This window comes from Saccopteryx bilineata, chromosome 5, assembly GCF_036850765.1.
Source record: "Saccopteryx bilineata isolate mSacBil1 chromosome 5, mSacBil1_pri_phased_curated, whole genome shotgun sequence".
Classification (NCBI taxonomy): domain Eukaryota; kingdom Metazoa; phylum Chordata; class Mammalia; order Chiroptera; family Emballonuridae; genus Saccopteryx; species Saccopteryx bilineata.
In genome coordinates this window covers 52,640,387-52,655,643 of record NC_089494.1, presented here as the reverse complement: position 1 = coordinate 52,655,643, position 15,257 = coordinate 52,640,387, and the positions used below count along the sequence as shown (strand labels likewise).

The 15,257-nt window shown below is 42.6% G+C and overlaps 1 protein-coding gene across 4 annotated transcripts in view; it reads right to left on the bottom strand.

Annotated features, from left to right (window-relative positions):
* NCKAP1 (NCK associated protein 1) overlaps nucleotides 1–1,492 on the bottom strand; it is a 130,461-nt gene extending 128,969 nt beyond the window's left edge. For all 4 annotated transcript variants that reach the window (XM_066279298.1, XM_066279299.1, XM_066279300.1 and 1 more), the window contains exon 1: nucleotides 1,239–1,492. In XM_066279298.1, coding sequence (XP_066135395.1) covers nucleotides 1,239–1,346 — 108 coding nt within the window. In that variant the 5' untranslated portion in view covers nucleotides 1,347–1,492. The remainder of the gene's footprint in view (nucleotides 1–1,238) is intronic.
* Nucleotides 1,493–15,257: the final 13,765 nt, after the last annotated feature.

The following is a 15,257-nucleotide window of genomic DNA, read 5'->3' as shown; positions in this document are numbered from 1 at the left end:
CAGTCTTCTCCTTTAGAATTCCAGTGTCTCCATCAAATTGTTGAAATAAACCAGTTTTATACTTGAACCCCATGAGATGAATTTCAAGAAATATGCTTACCTAAGCAGCCCCAATTTACAGGCATTGTAATCCTATTGCTATGATTAAACTAAAAGGAAATGTTCATGACATATTAAAAAGCCAATAATAGTTATGAAACTGACATCAAACACAAATCGGAAACTCTAAGGTTCTATACTGTACCCAAAAAATCTTTTCATTTTCTCTTTATCAAATTCTTTAAACTTACCGACCCTGTCTTACAAGAAAAGATTTTGGTTGTTTTCCCCTAAAATAAATTAACATATATTTGTTCTAGCTTAATATCTAGCAGTCCTTAATCTTCTGAAGCTATCTATGTAAAGGCTTTCAATGGGCCTATTAACTATAGCTACTCAAACTATCTGAACATACTATAGATCAGTGATGACAGCAACGTATTTACAGCTTTTCTATTGTACAGACACCGCATTTTAACAAAACGGTGTTTCGGTACGATCGGACAGAGCTGGAAAAACTAAGATGAGGAGGAGTAAAGAGGGAAGGGAGAGGTTGTTATTCCTGTTCTAGTGACTCACAGCCCATAAGGATTTCAGAAGAAAATTGGTTCCACCCTCACTTCCCCCTCCTCTTCACCTTCAAAATGATTGCAAATCGTCAACACGCTCTCCTGCTGCTTTTACCCAGCAATCTAAAATAAAGTGGCAAAGTGAAGGGGCTGAGTTGTTCATCCCACATCCCCACGCTTACAAAAATCGAGAAAAAAAATTGCTATCATCTCCGCCAGTTTCCTAGCATTCAGCGTCAGTTCTGGAACACCCAAGTTTTCCCACCCCCACCCCCAATCTCGTCCACGCACCACCCGCTCTTCCCCGTTGACCCCGTGCCCCGGGCGGAGGCGCCGGGGAGGGGGCGGCGGCGGCGGCAGCACCCGTCACCCGAGGCCGGCCCGGCCGCAGCCCGCCGCCCGGAGCGGGGAAATGGCTTCTTTCAGCCTCCGGCCGGGACTCCGCATTTGATGCGGCGCATTAGGCCGCGGCGCATCCCGCCGACCCCAGGCCGGGCCCGACACGGGGCCGCCAGAGCGCGGCCCTGGGCGCCGCCCGCCGCCCCCTCCCCGGGGCCGCCCGCCCGCCCGCCCGCGTGCCCCGCTGCCCGCCCGCCCGCGGCCCCGCCGCGCCTCCCCGCCCGCGCGCACCTTCTTGATGTTGTAGAGGCGGGTGAGCATGCCGACGCCCCGGTCGTTGAGGATGGTGAGCTTCTCCGCCAGCTTCTGCTGACTGGGCTGCAGCACGGAGCGCGACATGATGGTGATGGTGATGGTGCTGGTGGTGGTGCCGCCGCCGGCTTCCTCGCGCCAGCTACGGGCCCGCGGCCGCCGCAACCTCTCAGGCCTCCTCCCCGCCCGCCCGCGACCTCCGCCTCAGGGGAGCGCGCTCATGGCCCCTGCGCTCCGAGTCGGCGCCGGCGACGCCTGGGGGTCCCTTCCCCCGCAGCAGCCCGCGCCCCGGCAGCCTCCGGCCTTCCGCCCGCCGCCCTTCCGTCCGCACCCCAGCGTTCTCCGCCCCAGTCCCCACCGAGCTGCCTTCCCGGGCTCCTCCGCTAGGTGTGGCGGCGGCGGCGGCGGCGTCCCCGCCGGCTGAGAACGAGGCCGCTTCCCGCAGCCCGGGACCAGCGCTGGGTCACCTGATCGGCCGCGCCGACGCCCCCGCGAGGCTGGACGGGGAACTGCGCCTGAGGCGCCCGCTCCGCCCCGCCTACCTGCCCCGCCGCCTCTCGGAACCGGGGACTGGCCCGGATTCCGCCTGGCCCGCCCACCGCGCCTGTTTTCCGCCTGGAGAGGGGAGTCCTAACCCCGGGTCGAGTGGGGGGGAGGGGTCACATTTCTACAATAACCCGTTTGCCCCACGCCCCTGTCCTTCAAGTTCCCAAAAGTTCCGGTGCCGCACCACCTCCCCGAAAGCCAACAGAAGCCCGGAGCGGCGCGGGGGGAGGAGGCGGGTTTCGGGCGAGTTTCGCCGAACAGTGAGTGGGCTGGAGGCGCCCAGCTCGCTCCTCCCGGTGCCTGACGGACGCGCCCCGCTGGACGCAGCAGATGTTGAGCTCGCGGAGCGGGCGAGCCTCTCCCGTCCCCTTCTCACTCCCCGCCTCGGAGCTGTTTGTGAGACGAGGTCGGAAGGGAGGGCAACTCGAGTTCCTGAGATAATCCGAATCCGGAATCTCCGCGAGGAGCACCCATCCGGAGAGGACGCGGAGAGAGAGGCCCTGGCCTATGGGAGGCAAAAAACACATGTTTGTTCAATGAATTAAGGAACTCTCCTATTTTCTTCTGGCCTCCACCCTAAATCCCACCCCTTCTTGGAAACCTTCTACTACTTTTCCATCTCACGGTTTTTCCCCTCATCGGTTTTTTTCCCAGCCACACTCCAAAGGCTATTCCCTCTGGTCAAATAAATACAGTACGTTAGACATGGGTCCAAAAGCGAACAAATCAAGGATTTAGGCAAATCGACTGGCGCTAGGAATTCCACCCAAGAGGATTCGAGCTTCTTTGCTATTTTGGCCTTAATTTCCTTTGATGTGCTAACCTGTTCTATTCATCGATTTTGAGTGAATGGGCAACATGTTCTGCCACCTTCAATAGAAAACATTTTAAAAGTAAATCACTCCTGGGAGTGATCAAAACACTTTATGAAAAGCAAATTGTAATGAATAGTTTTTAAAACATTTTTTTAAAGCTGGTCCAGGTACTTTTCCTACGGAAATTTTCGTTTTACTAACCCAAGGAGAGAAAGGGAGTGGACTATAAATAGCTTTGATTTAAAGGGCATTAAAAGGCCTACGTCCATCAGAAAGTCAATCATACTTGACCTTGGGGTTGTGCTTGTAGTTCTATACGTAGGACTTCATTACCTTCAGCGAAAGCTTTATGCCTAAAGAAGTCTTTTTTTTTTAAGATGTCTTTCTTTAAAAATGCAAACACACGAGAGATCACCTATTGAGCTGTTGTACATCAGTAACACTTTGGGGGACTTAATTTATCTGGTTACCTTCTAACCTGATGGTTAAGATTTTAATTTAGGAGGAAACAAGCATCTGGAGCTTAAGGTATGAGAACAGACCCGGAAAAAGCCAGCCTGCATGAGAAGTTTGGGGCATCCAGACCAGAAAACTGAAGGGTTTTTGAATGTTGGGAGGGAAAAGTACGTTTTTCAGGGATCCAAAACAAATTCAACTAGAGGCAGAAATACAGAGTGCCATCAATGAAAGATTATATCATTTTCTAGTTTTCCAAATTCCTGTAAAGAGAAAATAAGAAAATGGTACCATATTATAATATGAATACAACTATTATCCCTCAAGAAAAGCCATCATGTTTCATATGAACTCGAACATATCTAGCTGCTTATAACTCAGTATCCAATCGAGAGAGATCCTAGCCTCAATATTCAACTTTTATTGTAACTGATTTTTAGACATATTGACTCTAGACTGAATGGAATATGTCTATTTGAGTAAAAGTGATTAGGTCTAGGTGAAGTAATCACATTTTTTTCATTTCTCTACATTTTTAATTAAAAAGTATTTTGCTATTAAGATCCAACCCTTTTGAAGTTTGCATGTTTAATATAAAGTGTATTGTGCCTTATAATATGTGAGCAGTAATCATATATTTTGTTATGCATGCATGATTTTATGGCAATTGTAATCAACATACATCATTTTATATTTTCTTTCAGTTTTCCAGTCTTTGTAAGTATATCATACCATGTAAATTACCCTGTAAAGTTATGAAAAATTGTGCCTGACATGTGGTGGCGCAGTGGATAAAGCATAGACCTGAAATGCTGAGGTCCCTGGTTTGAAACCCTGGGCTTGCCTGGTCAAAGCACATATGGGAGTTGATGCTTCCTGCTCTTCCCTCCTTCTCTCTCTCTATCTTTTTCTCCCCACCCCTCTCTCTGAAATGAATAAATAAAATCTTTAAAAAAAAAAGACATTGCTCCTGTTGCAGATTTTTTTTTTCAGTATAGTTTTCTGGAAAGCATAATTTTTTTAAACGATTAGGAAGCTAAGTTTTAAAAAGCATAATAACGGAAGATGAACATAGATATATAACTTTTAAAAGTCAAATTTATTGAGATATAATTTACATACAGTAAAAATGGTATATCTATGTTTGGATAATTATTTTTGAATAGTAGTATCCACTTTAAGGAGAGTAACCATTTGAAAATCCAAACTGTAAAATATTTAAATAGAGAAGGAGTGAGGTTGACTTTATAAAGAATTTATAACAGATTATATTTTGTGCCCCCATATATATTTTACAAAGATTTAGTTATAAAATTCTACTTGTAAAATTTTAGAAAAAAATCCATTGCATATAGCTGTTCTTATATTTTAAAATATTTAAACATTTATAGTAATAATCCTAGATGGACTTAAAAATATTTTTCAATTAATCAGATACTTAAAATATGCAAAGTACTGTTTTTCTAGAAGGAGATACAAAGCTATATAAGATAAGATTTTGATCTCCTTAAATTCACATCCAGGTGTGAATAGAAATATTCATAAGGAAGTTTAATATAAATCATCCTGAGAGTTTAATATAAGTCTGCAACAGAAGCCTTAGAGCAGTTTCAACCTGAAGTTTCCATGAGCTCCTTTGGGATAACTTACATTTGGGCTCTGAATGAGAAGTCTTGGACTTACAAACTTATAGAAAAGGACGCTTTAGGCAGAGAGTAAACTTTAGTAATTGTAAAATGGTAGAAAAGGAAAGGAAAATCATATGTTTATTACATACAATAATGAAACAATAGGAAAGACAAAAATAGAAGTGGAACAGAAAATATGTAGGCTTGTAAATGCTAAAGCAGGGAGAAAAATCTAATGGAGAAGACATAGAAAAAAATGAGATCATAAAAGGTGACATTTGAGGACAAGAAGGCTAATTTGAAACTGTTTCTGACAGTTACAAGGATTACAGTATGGGTTATCCTTAGCTATTTATTCTCTCTCCCCTAAACTGCATCTCCTAGCCTCACTTGCAGCCTACTGTGACATATGACTAATGTCCTGGCCAATACGTTGCAAGCTTTCTTTAAAGACTGCTGCTGCTCTCATTTTGCCAGTTCTTCCCCATTTAGTTCATTCTACCACATGAAACAAAGATGCAGTGACCACTATCATGGACCATGATGACAACAACCAATGTATTTTTTCTTAGTTTTCTTTTATTACTTTTTAGAGAGAAGAGAGAATGAGAGAGAGAGAGAGAGAGAGAGAGAGAGAGAAGAGGGAGGGAGGAGCAGGAAGCATCAACTCCCATATGTGCCTTGACCAAGCAAGCCCAGGGTTTTGAACCGGCGACCTCAGCGTTCCAGGTCGATGCTTTATCCACTGCGCCACCACAGGTCAGGCTAATGTATTTTTTCTTAGTGAGAAGTGGGGAGGCAAAGAGACAGACTCCTACATGCGCCCCTACCAGGATCCATCCGGCAGGCCCCCTACCAAGCAATGCTCTGCCCATCTGAAGCTGTTGCTCTGTTGCTTGACAACCACACTATTTTAACATGTGAGGCAAGGCCATGGAGCCATCTTCATGGTGGGGGCAACTTCCTCCAACTGAGCCATGGCTGCAGGAAGGGAAGAGAGAGATAGAGAGATAGAAGGGAGAGGGGGAGACATGAAGAAGCAGGTGGTTGCTTCTCCTGTGTGCCCTGACCAGTAATCAAACTCCAGGATGTCCATATACGGGGCGATGCTCTACCACTGAGCCAACTGGCCAGGGCAGACCAGTGTCTAAGGGTGGCAAAACATAAAAATGAAAGTGTGTGGGCACAACTGCCATACCAAACTTGGCCTCTCTAGATCTGTATTTTATATGAAAAATAAACTTTTTCTTAAGCTTCTTTTAGTTTATTTTTTTACAGCAAAACCAGATTATAAATAATAGTTTTGTGACCAACATTACAATGTTTCTACTAAATATATATTTTTAAATAATAATAAATATATATTTTAAAATAACATTCAAGTTTTTGGCACTGTCAGGTGCTACAATTTAAGTTACATATTCTCATCTACCTGTCTCAAAAATCCTTTGAGATATTATCATCTTCACTTTACAAGTGAGGAAACTAAAATGCAGACAGGTTTGTATTTTTTTTTTCAAAGATCACACCCAAAGAAAGTGGTAAAGCTAGTATTGGGTCTTTTATGGGTCTGATTCCAAAGTTCATGCATACTCGTCGTTACTGTGATGTCACTGAAGTCTAGTTGGATGGCATAAATCTGTTATGCATTCAGTGAACATGATTCTGTAGTTTCTTCCAGATGTTCTTGGACTCTGCCCAAACCATCATAAATAGTCCTTTCATTAAACTTTCTTCAATTAATAGCTAGACTCTGCCATAATTCCCCAAATTTATATACCAGCTCTTTTAAGTGGGTGTTTTGGCTTTGCTTTCTCCAGAAACTAGGATGAGAATTATTTCTGTGATGCTTTTTGCTAATCATAAAAAATTTTTTTTCAGCTCACTTTTTTTAATCTCTTAGCTGCCCCAGCCTGCTGTTGCTTACCTACTTACGTCAAGAAGAAAAACTGGTGAAGGCATTTTGGATTCTTTGAAGCCCCTTGATAAGGTCAAAGGTAACATTCCTCTTATTCTTCAAGATAACTGCAACGTTTTTTTTCTCTCATCAGACTTCAAACCAGGTAGTCATAGCTCTGTATGGCCAAATACCTCTTCTAAACAGCCTGGGAATGGTGTAGTAGACAAGTATTGTTTATGTCCATCCTCCAGGCCTCCTTTGGGAAACTGCTTCATTCTGACAAATTGAGTGCAGAAAGAGAAGAGTGGGTCAAGCTGTGGGAAGGGTCAGACATATGTAAATAAGAAATTAATGAAGTTTTGTAATAAATTATCATTCTTAAAATTGTTTAGAAGACTGAGTATAAATAGACTCTATAATGTAAACAGAGGAAACAGCTTGGGGGAAGAACTATGGTAAAAGACAATAGAAGATTTCACTACTTTTTTTTTTTTTTAAAGTGAGAGGAGGGGAAATAATGAGAAAGACTCCAGGCTGGGATCCACCTGGCAACCCCATCTGGGGCTGATACTTTAATACTGAGCTATTTTTAGTTCTTGAGGCTGATGCACTTGAACCAACCGAGCTATCCTCATTGCCTGAGGACAATGCTTGGACCAACCGAGCTATCTTCAGTGTCTGGGGCCACACTCAACCAGTTGAGCCACTGGCCACAGGAGGGGGAAGAGGGAGAAAAGAAGGAGAGGGAGGGGAAGATAAGCAGATGGTCGCTTCTCCTGTGTGCCCTGACCGGGAGTCAAACCTGGGATGTCCATACACCAGGCCAATGCTCTCTCCACTGAGCCACTGTCCAGGACCTTTTTTTTTTTTTTTTTTAAGATTTTTATTTATTGATTTTTAGGGGGGGGAGTGGAAAGCATTAACTTGTAGTAGTTGCTTCTCGTGTGTGTTTTTACAGGGCAAGCCTGGGGTTTTGAACCAACAACCTCAGCATTCCAGGTTAACCCTTTATCCACTGTGCCACCACAGGTTAGGCTTCACTGCTTTTTTACTAGTAGCCATACAAAAGATAGGCAATAACATATATGCTAAATCAGTACTTCAAATTTTGTTCTCCTATATTCAAAGACCACCAAATATGAAAATTTAGTCCACTGAAAAATGACTAAGAAAGACAATAGGGAAAAGATGAAACAACAGGGCCCTGGCGGGTTGGCTCAGTGGTAGAGTGTTGGCCCAAAGTGTAGAAGTCCCAGCTTCGATTTCCGGTTAGGGCAGACAGGAGAGGCAACCATCTGCTTCTCCACCTGTCCCCCTCCTTCTTTTCTCTCGCGCTCTCTATCCCCATGACCCTTCCTACAGCCATGGCTCATTCAAGCAAGTTGGCCCCAGTGCTGAGAATTGCACCATGGCCTTGCTCAGGCACTAAAATAGCTTGGTTGCTGAGCAATGGAGCAAGGGCTCCAGATTGACAGAGCATCACCTCTACGGGGCTTGCTGGGTGGATTTCTTCCTCCCTGCCTCTCAATAATAATAATAATAAAAAGATGAAGCAACAGTATCGCAGTATCTGTAGTAAATGAAGTAAGGAGTTAAGACCTAGCCAGAGATTGCAACTTGGTATTGCAAAGGAGTAACAAAGACAGGTTTAAATGAAACATAAGATATCTCCAGTAGTCAACAGAAGAGATGCCAGGAATAGAACTGATCCGAAAAGTTCAAAAAGAAAACAATTAAAAATTCATTACAGTCTTGATCTTGGCTATCTACATCCAATTTAGTTTCTCTTTAAGCCTGACAGATCTTTCATAATGCACTTCACACATGTTTATTTACTTCTGTTCTGCAAAACTAGAAATAGGTTTATCTGTCCTGTTAAAGTCACTCAAAGAAATTCAGTTGATTCTGTGGAAAAATGCTAATGTAACGAACAATTTCAGTTTATGATTGGTCTTAATTCTTCTTAATTTTTGAACAATACAAAAGATCTTTTGAGGGGGTTTGGGGTTTTTTTTTTTAGAAATTTACTGTGCTTTCACTCATACTGAAACAGTAGACGATGAGATGTTATCTGTGTATACAACTATTGGTTGACCTTTCCGGTTTGCTCTTAAATCTTTTTAAAATATTAAATGCTACATAAAAAATTGACAAATCCATTGATAGAACAAAACTTGAGTTGTAATAAAGGATAAGCCTATGATGATACCTAAGCTCCATTTACATTTTTACATTTAGTCTATCCCAAAACTGAACAATCTTTCCGAAATTAGAAGGATATTGGATACCGTATACTGAACTGTACCTCCAAGGAGAGGAGGAGAGGCCTAAACTGGAAGTATATATGAATTTTGGATCATAGAATATGGGTGTTATTTTAAGCCACAGGAATAGATGAGATCATTTTTGGAGATTTATTTATTTATTTATTTATTTATTTATTTATTTGGTGGGAGAGGCGGGGAGGCAGACAGACTCCTGCTAGTGCCCTGATGGGATTACCTGGCAAGCCTTCTATGGGGCTTGTTCTGCCCGTCTGGGGCTTGCTCCATTGCTTGGTAACAGAGCTATTGTATTATAGTTCCTGAGGCAAGGCCATGGAGCTATCCTCAGCTCCTGGGGCCAAATGCTCAGAACCATTCGGAGCTATGGCTGCAGGAGGGGAAGAGAGAGAGAAAAGGGGCAGGGGAGGGTGTGGAGAAGCACATGGTTGTTTCTCCTGTGTGCCCTGACCGAGTGAGAGTTTTTTAAAAAGGAAAATGCTGCCTAACTCAAAGCCCTGAGGAACTCCAATTTTTAGGAATCAAATAAAATAAATGGAGCCAGCAAATAAGACCAAACAGGATTGTGAAGAGGACTGGAGACTAGCTGGAGGGGTTAAGCAAAAGTTTTTTGTTTATTTTCAGTGGTAGTTGTCAGATCGTCCTGTAGAGAGGGAGAGATTTATAACTCAAAACAGAGAGAAGGGATAATCAAAGGAGCAGAAGCCTTGATAGAACAGGAAGAAAAGAGATGGAGGGGAATCAGATGATACATAGCCAGACAGACTTTTGATTGGGGGTTGCAGGCAGGGACAAGGTGATGATATTAGCTAACATTTATTCAGTACTTGCAATGCATCATGTCTTGTTCCAAGTGCCTTACATGCATTAACATGTTTCATTTTCATAACAAACTCTTGAAGTAGTTACATATTATCATTCTTACTAAACAGATGAGAAAGTTGGACCTAATGTTACAGTTAGTAAGGGACAGAACACAGGCTATGAACCACTTGATTCATACACTGATGTAGACCAGTAGAACTGATTTGGGGAAGATAAAAGAGATTTCTCACATTTTCTCCATTCTCAATGAAATAGAAATAGTTCATCAGCCTAAACGGGAGTGCACATGTCAGAAAATGTTAAATGTTCACTTCAGTTTGGTGTCGTGTGTGTTTTTTCTTTTTAGAGAAAGAGAGAGAGACAGACAGGAAGGGAGAGAGATGAGAAGCATCAACTCATAATAACGTCACTTTAGTTGTTAGTTGATTGCTTTTCATATGTGCTTTAACTGGGGAGCTCCAGCCAAGCCAGTGACCCCTTGCTCAAGCCAGTGACTTTGGCCTCAAGCCAGTGACCTTGGGCTTCAAGCCAGCAATCCCGCACTCAAGGGGGCAAGCCTGCGCTCAAGCCAGATGAGCCCATGCTTAAGCCAGTGACCTCGAGGTTTTTGAACCTGGGACCTCCGCATACAAGGTCCACACTCTATCCACTGCACCACCACTGGTCAGGCTGGTGTCATGTATTTAAATGGTTGGAAGAAAAAAGCCTCTGAGGTCAGAATGACAGTTTGAATCTTGGCTTTGCCATTTACAGCATACATATGTCACTTTGGACATGTAACTAAAACTCTCTAAACCTCAATTTTTCACCTTAAATGGGAATAATTATATCTATCACACTAGATTGCTATGAGGAATGCTTGAGAAAAAAATTTAAATTGTACCTTTTATAATGCAGTAAATATTAATGTTGTTTGGCATCATCATCATTGCCCTATTCTGCCCAGTTTTATGATTTTCTACATTGGTATATAGCACAAAACATATGGAGGGGTATAAATTTTTCTTTTTTCTTTTTCTTTTAAATATGCAACAGAAAGAGTGACAAAGACATTGAGTTAAATAGTTAGAGAATAATATAGCTAATCCATTGTGTTTTAAAATTCAACAATGACAAAATATTTTATATAAAATATATATATTATAAGCCTACCTAATTGTACTAACATAGCTTTGCCTCACAAACTCTTATTTCAAAATAATCATTTCTGAAAATTACTTTTTCACTATTTATGTCAGACACACACCATAATCATTAAGTTTCTAAGTGTTGAGTATGTGCAACTGTTAAGGACATTAAATTTTTTCTTATTATAAAATATATGCTAAAATATTATAAACTCCTTATAAGATTATTTTTTCCTCATTAAAACATCACTAAAGTTCAAGTGTTTATAATAAGTCAGGTTTCACTGATGCTTAAATTCAACTTTGTGTTCCCATTTAAATTCAAATCCAGTGTTTTTTAACCACTATCATACCAAATAAGCTGCTACTGTCAAATTCTTTTTTTTTTTGCTTTAAAACTATGAATGTAGCCTGATCAGGTGGTGGCACAGTGGATAGAGCATCAGCCTGGGATGCTGAGGACCCAATTTCAAAACCCTGAAGTTGCCAGTTTGAGCGTGGGCTCACTAGCTTGAGCACGGGATCACCAGCTTGAGTATGGAATTCATAGATATGATCCAAGGTTATTAGCTTGAAGCCCAAGCTCACTGGCTTGAGCCCAAGTCGCTGGCTTGAGCAAGGGGTCACTGGCTCAGCTGGAGCCCTCTGATCAAGGCACATATGAGAAAGTGATCAATAAACAACTAAGTGCCGCAACTGTGAGTTGATACTTTTCATCTCTCTCCCTTCCTGTCTGTTTATTCCTGTCTGTCCCTCTCTCTCTTCTTCTCTTGCTTAAAAAAATAATAATAGCCTGACCAGGTGGTGGCACAGTAGATAGAGCATCGGACTGGGATGCGGAAGGACCCAGGTTCGAGACCCCGAGGTCGCCAGCTTGAGCGCGGGCTCATCTGGCTTGAGCAAAGAGCTCACCAGCCTGGACCCAAGGTCACTGGCTCCAGCAGGGGGTTACTCGGTCTGCTGAAGGCCCACGGTCAAGGCACATGTGAGAAAGCAATCAATGAACAACTAAGAAGTTGCAACACGCAACGAGAAACTGATGATTGATGCTTCTCATCTCTCTCCGTTCCTGTCTGTCTGTCCCTGTCTATCTCTGCCTCTGTAAAATAAAATAAAATAAAATAAAATAATAATAATAATAATAAAGCCTGACCTGTGGTGGTGCAGTGGATAGAGCGTCGGACTGGGATGCGGAAGGACCCAGGTTCGAGACCCCGAGGTCGCCAGCTTGAGCGCGGGCTCATCTGGCTTGAGCAAAGAGCTCACCAGCTTGGACCCAAGGTCGCTGGCTCCAGCAGGGGGTTACTCGGTCTGCTGAAGGCCCACGGTCAAGGCACATGTGAGAAAGCAATCAATGAACAACTAAGAAGTTGCAACACGCAACGAGAAACTGATGATTGATGCTTCTCATCTCTCTCCGTTCCTGTCTGTCTGTCCCTGTCTATCTCTGCCTCTGTAAAAAAAATAAATAAATAAAATAAAATAAAATAATAAAAAAAAAAAGCATTGACCTGGAACACTGAGGTCACTGGTTTGAAACCTTGGGCTTGCCTGGTCAAGGCACATATGGGAGTTGATGCTTCCTGCTCTTCCCCCCTTTCTCTCTCTCTCTCTCTCTCTCTCCTCTCCTCTCCTCTCCTCTCTAAAATGAATAAAGTCTTTAAAAAATAATAAAATAGCCTGACCAGGTGATGGCGCAGTGGATAGAGCATCGGACTGGGATGCGGACGACCCAGGTTCGAGACCCCAAGGTCGCCAGCTTAGCAGTCTCATCTGGTTTGAGCAAAAAAAGCCCACCAGTTTGAGCCCAAGGTTGCTGGCTCCAGCAAGGGGTTACTCAGTCTGCTGAAGGCCCGTGGTCAAGGCACATATGAGAAAGCAATCAATGAACAACTAAGGTGTTGCAACGCGCAATGAAAAACTAATGATTGATGCTTCTCATCTCTCTCCGTTCCTGTCTGTCTGTCCCTGTCTATCCCTCTCTCTGACTCACTCTCTGTCCCTGTAAAAAAATAAATAATTAATTAAATAATTTAAAATAATAATAATAAAAAATATAAAACTGAACATACAATGGTCCTACCTAGATTGTTTGCATGTCAAAGGTTTATCATGTCTTCAATTATTTCTAATTACTTCAACTGATTATGCTTTTCACAACCAAATTTTAGACTTAGATTTTATTTAAATTTTCTAAAATTACTTTTTTGTAGTTCTTCTGTTTCTGATGGTCTTTATTTACTTTATTGATAGATAAAATGGCTCCACAGCTGCCATCTCGAGAACAATGCAAGCCCAAAGAGGGAAGGACTGCTTACTTAGTAATCGGGCCCAAACTTCTCTTGCAGCCAGTTGCAGATAAGGAATGGTTCAGTAAGAATGCAGACAATTTTTTTTTTTTGTATTTTTCTGAAGTTGAAAATGGGGAGGCAGTCAGACAGACTCCCGCATGCGCCCGACCGGGATCCACCCGGCATGCCCACCAGGGGGCAATGCTCTGCCCATCTGGGGCATCACTCTGTTGCAACCAGAGCCATTCTAGTGCCTGAGGCAGAGGCCACAGAGCCATCCTCAGCGCCCAGGACAACTTTGCTGCAATGGAGCCTTGGCTGCGAGAGGGGAAGAGAGAGACAGAGAGGAAGGAGAGGGGGAGGGGTGGAGAAGCAGATGGGCACTTCTCCTGTGTGCCCTGGCCGGGAATCAAATCTGGGACTCCTGCATGCCAGGCCGATGCTCTACCACTGAGCCAACCGGCCAGAGCGAGAGTGTAGACAATTTTGAGGAACTGTGACACCAATCCAGTCCACAAATAGAGGAAAACTGCCTTGCACCTGTGGATGCAGCAAGGTCAACGGTTTTTGCCTTAGGCCTTTGATTAATCTATATAACCCCTGCCCTATCGCTCCCTAATTGCTGACAACTCTTGCTGATTTCAGCCTACTTGCACCCAGGTGTTTGTGTTTTTGTTTTTTTTCTTTTAATAATTTTATTTCTTTAATGGGGTGACATCAATAAATCAGAATACACATATTCAAAGATAACATGGCCAGGTTATCTTGTCGTTCAATTATGTTGCATACCCATCACCCAAAGTCAGATTGTCCTCTGTCACCTTCTATCTAGTTTTCTTTGTGCCCCTCCCCCTCCCCCTTTCCCTCTCCCTCTCCCCCCTCCTCCCGTAACCACCACACTCTTATCAATGTCTCTTAGTTTCACTTTTATGTCCCACCTACATATGGAATAATGCAGTTCCTGGTTTTTTCTGATTTACTTATTTCACTTCGTATAATGTTATCAAGATCCCACCATTTTGCTGTAAATGTTCCGATGTCATCATTTCTTATGGCTGAGTAGTATTCCATAGTGTATATGTGCCACACACCTTCTTTATCCAGTCATCTATTGATGGGCTTTTTGGTTGTTTCCATGTCCTGGCCACTGTGAACAATGCTGCAATGAACATGGGGCTGCATGTGTCTTTACGTATCAATGTTTCTGAGTTTGGGGGTATATACCCAGTAGAGGGATTGCTGGGTCATAAGGTAGTTCTATTTGCAGTTTTTTGAGGAACCACCATACTTTCTTCCATAATGGTTGTACTACTTTACATTCCCACCAACAGTGTATGAGGGTTCCTTTCTCTCCACAGCCTCTCCAACATTTGCTATTACCTGTCTTGTTAATAATAACTAATCTAACAGGTGTGAGGTGGTATCTCATTGCAGTTTTGATTTGCATTTCTCTAATAACTAAAGAAGATGAGCATCTTTTCATATATCTGTTGGCCATTTGTATTTCTTCCTGGGAGAAGTGTCTGTTCATGTCCTCTTCCCATTTTTTATTGGATTGTTTGTTTGTTTGTTGTTGAGTTTTGTGAGTTCTTTGTATATTTTGGATGTTAGGCCCTTATCTGAGCTGTTGTTTGAAAATATCATTTCCCATTTAGTTGGCTGTCTGTTTATTTTGTTATCAGTTTCTCTTGCTGAGCAAAAACTTCTTAGTCTGATGTAGTCCCATTCATTAATTTTTGCCTTCACTTCTCTTGCCTTTGGAGTCAAATTCATAAAATGCTCTTTAAAACCCAGGTCCATGAGTTTAGTACCTATGTCTTCTTCTATGTACTTTATTGTTTCAGGTCTTATGTTTAGATCTTTGATCCATTTTGAGTTAATTTTAGTACAGGGGGACAAACTGTAGTCGAGTTTCATTCTTTTGCATGTGGCTTTCCAGTTTTCCCAGCACCATTTATTGAAGAGGCTTTCTTTTCTCCATTATGTGTTGTTGGCCCCTTTATCAAAAATTATTTGACTATATATATGTTGTTTTATTTATGGGTTTTCTATTCTGTTCCATTGGTCTGAGTGTCTATTTTTCTGCCAAAACCATGCTGTTTTGATTGTCGTGGCCCTATAATATAGT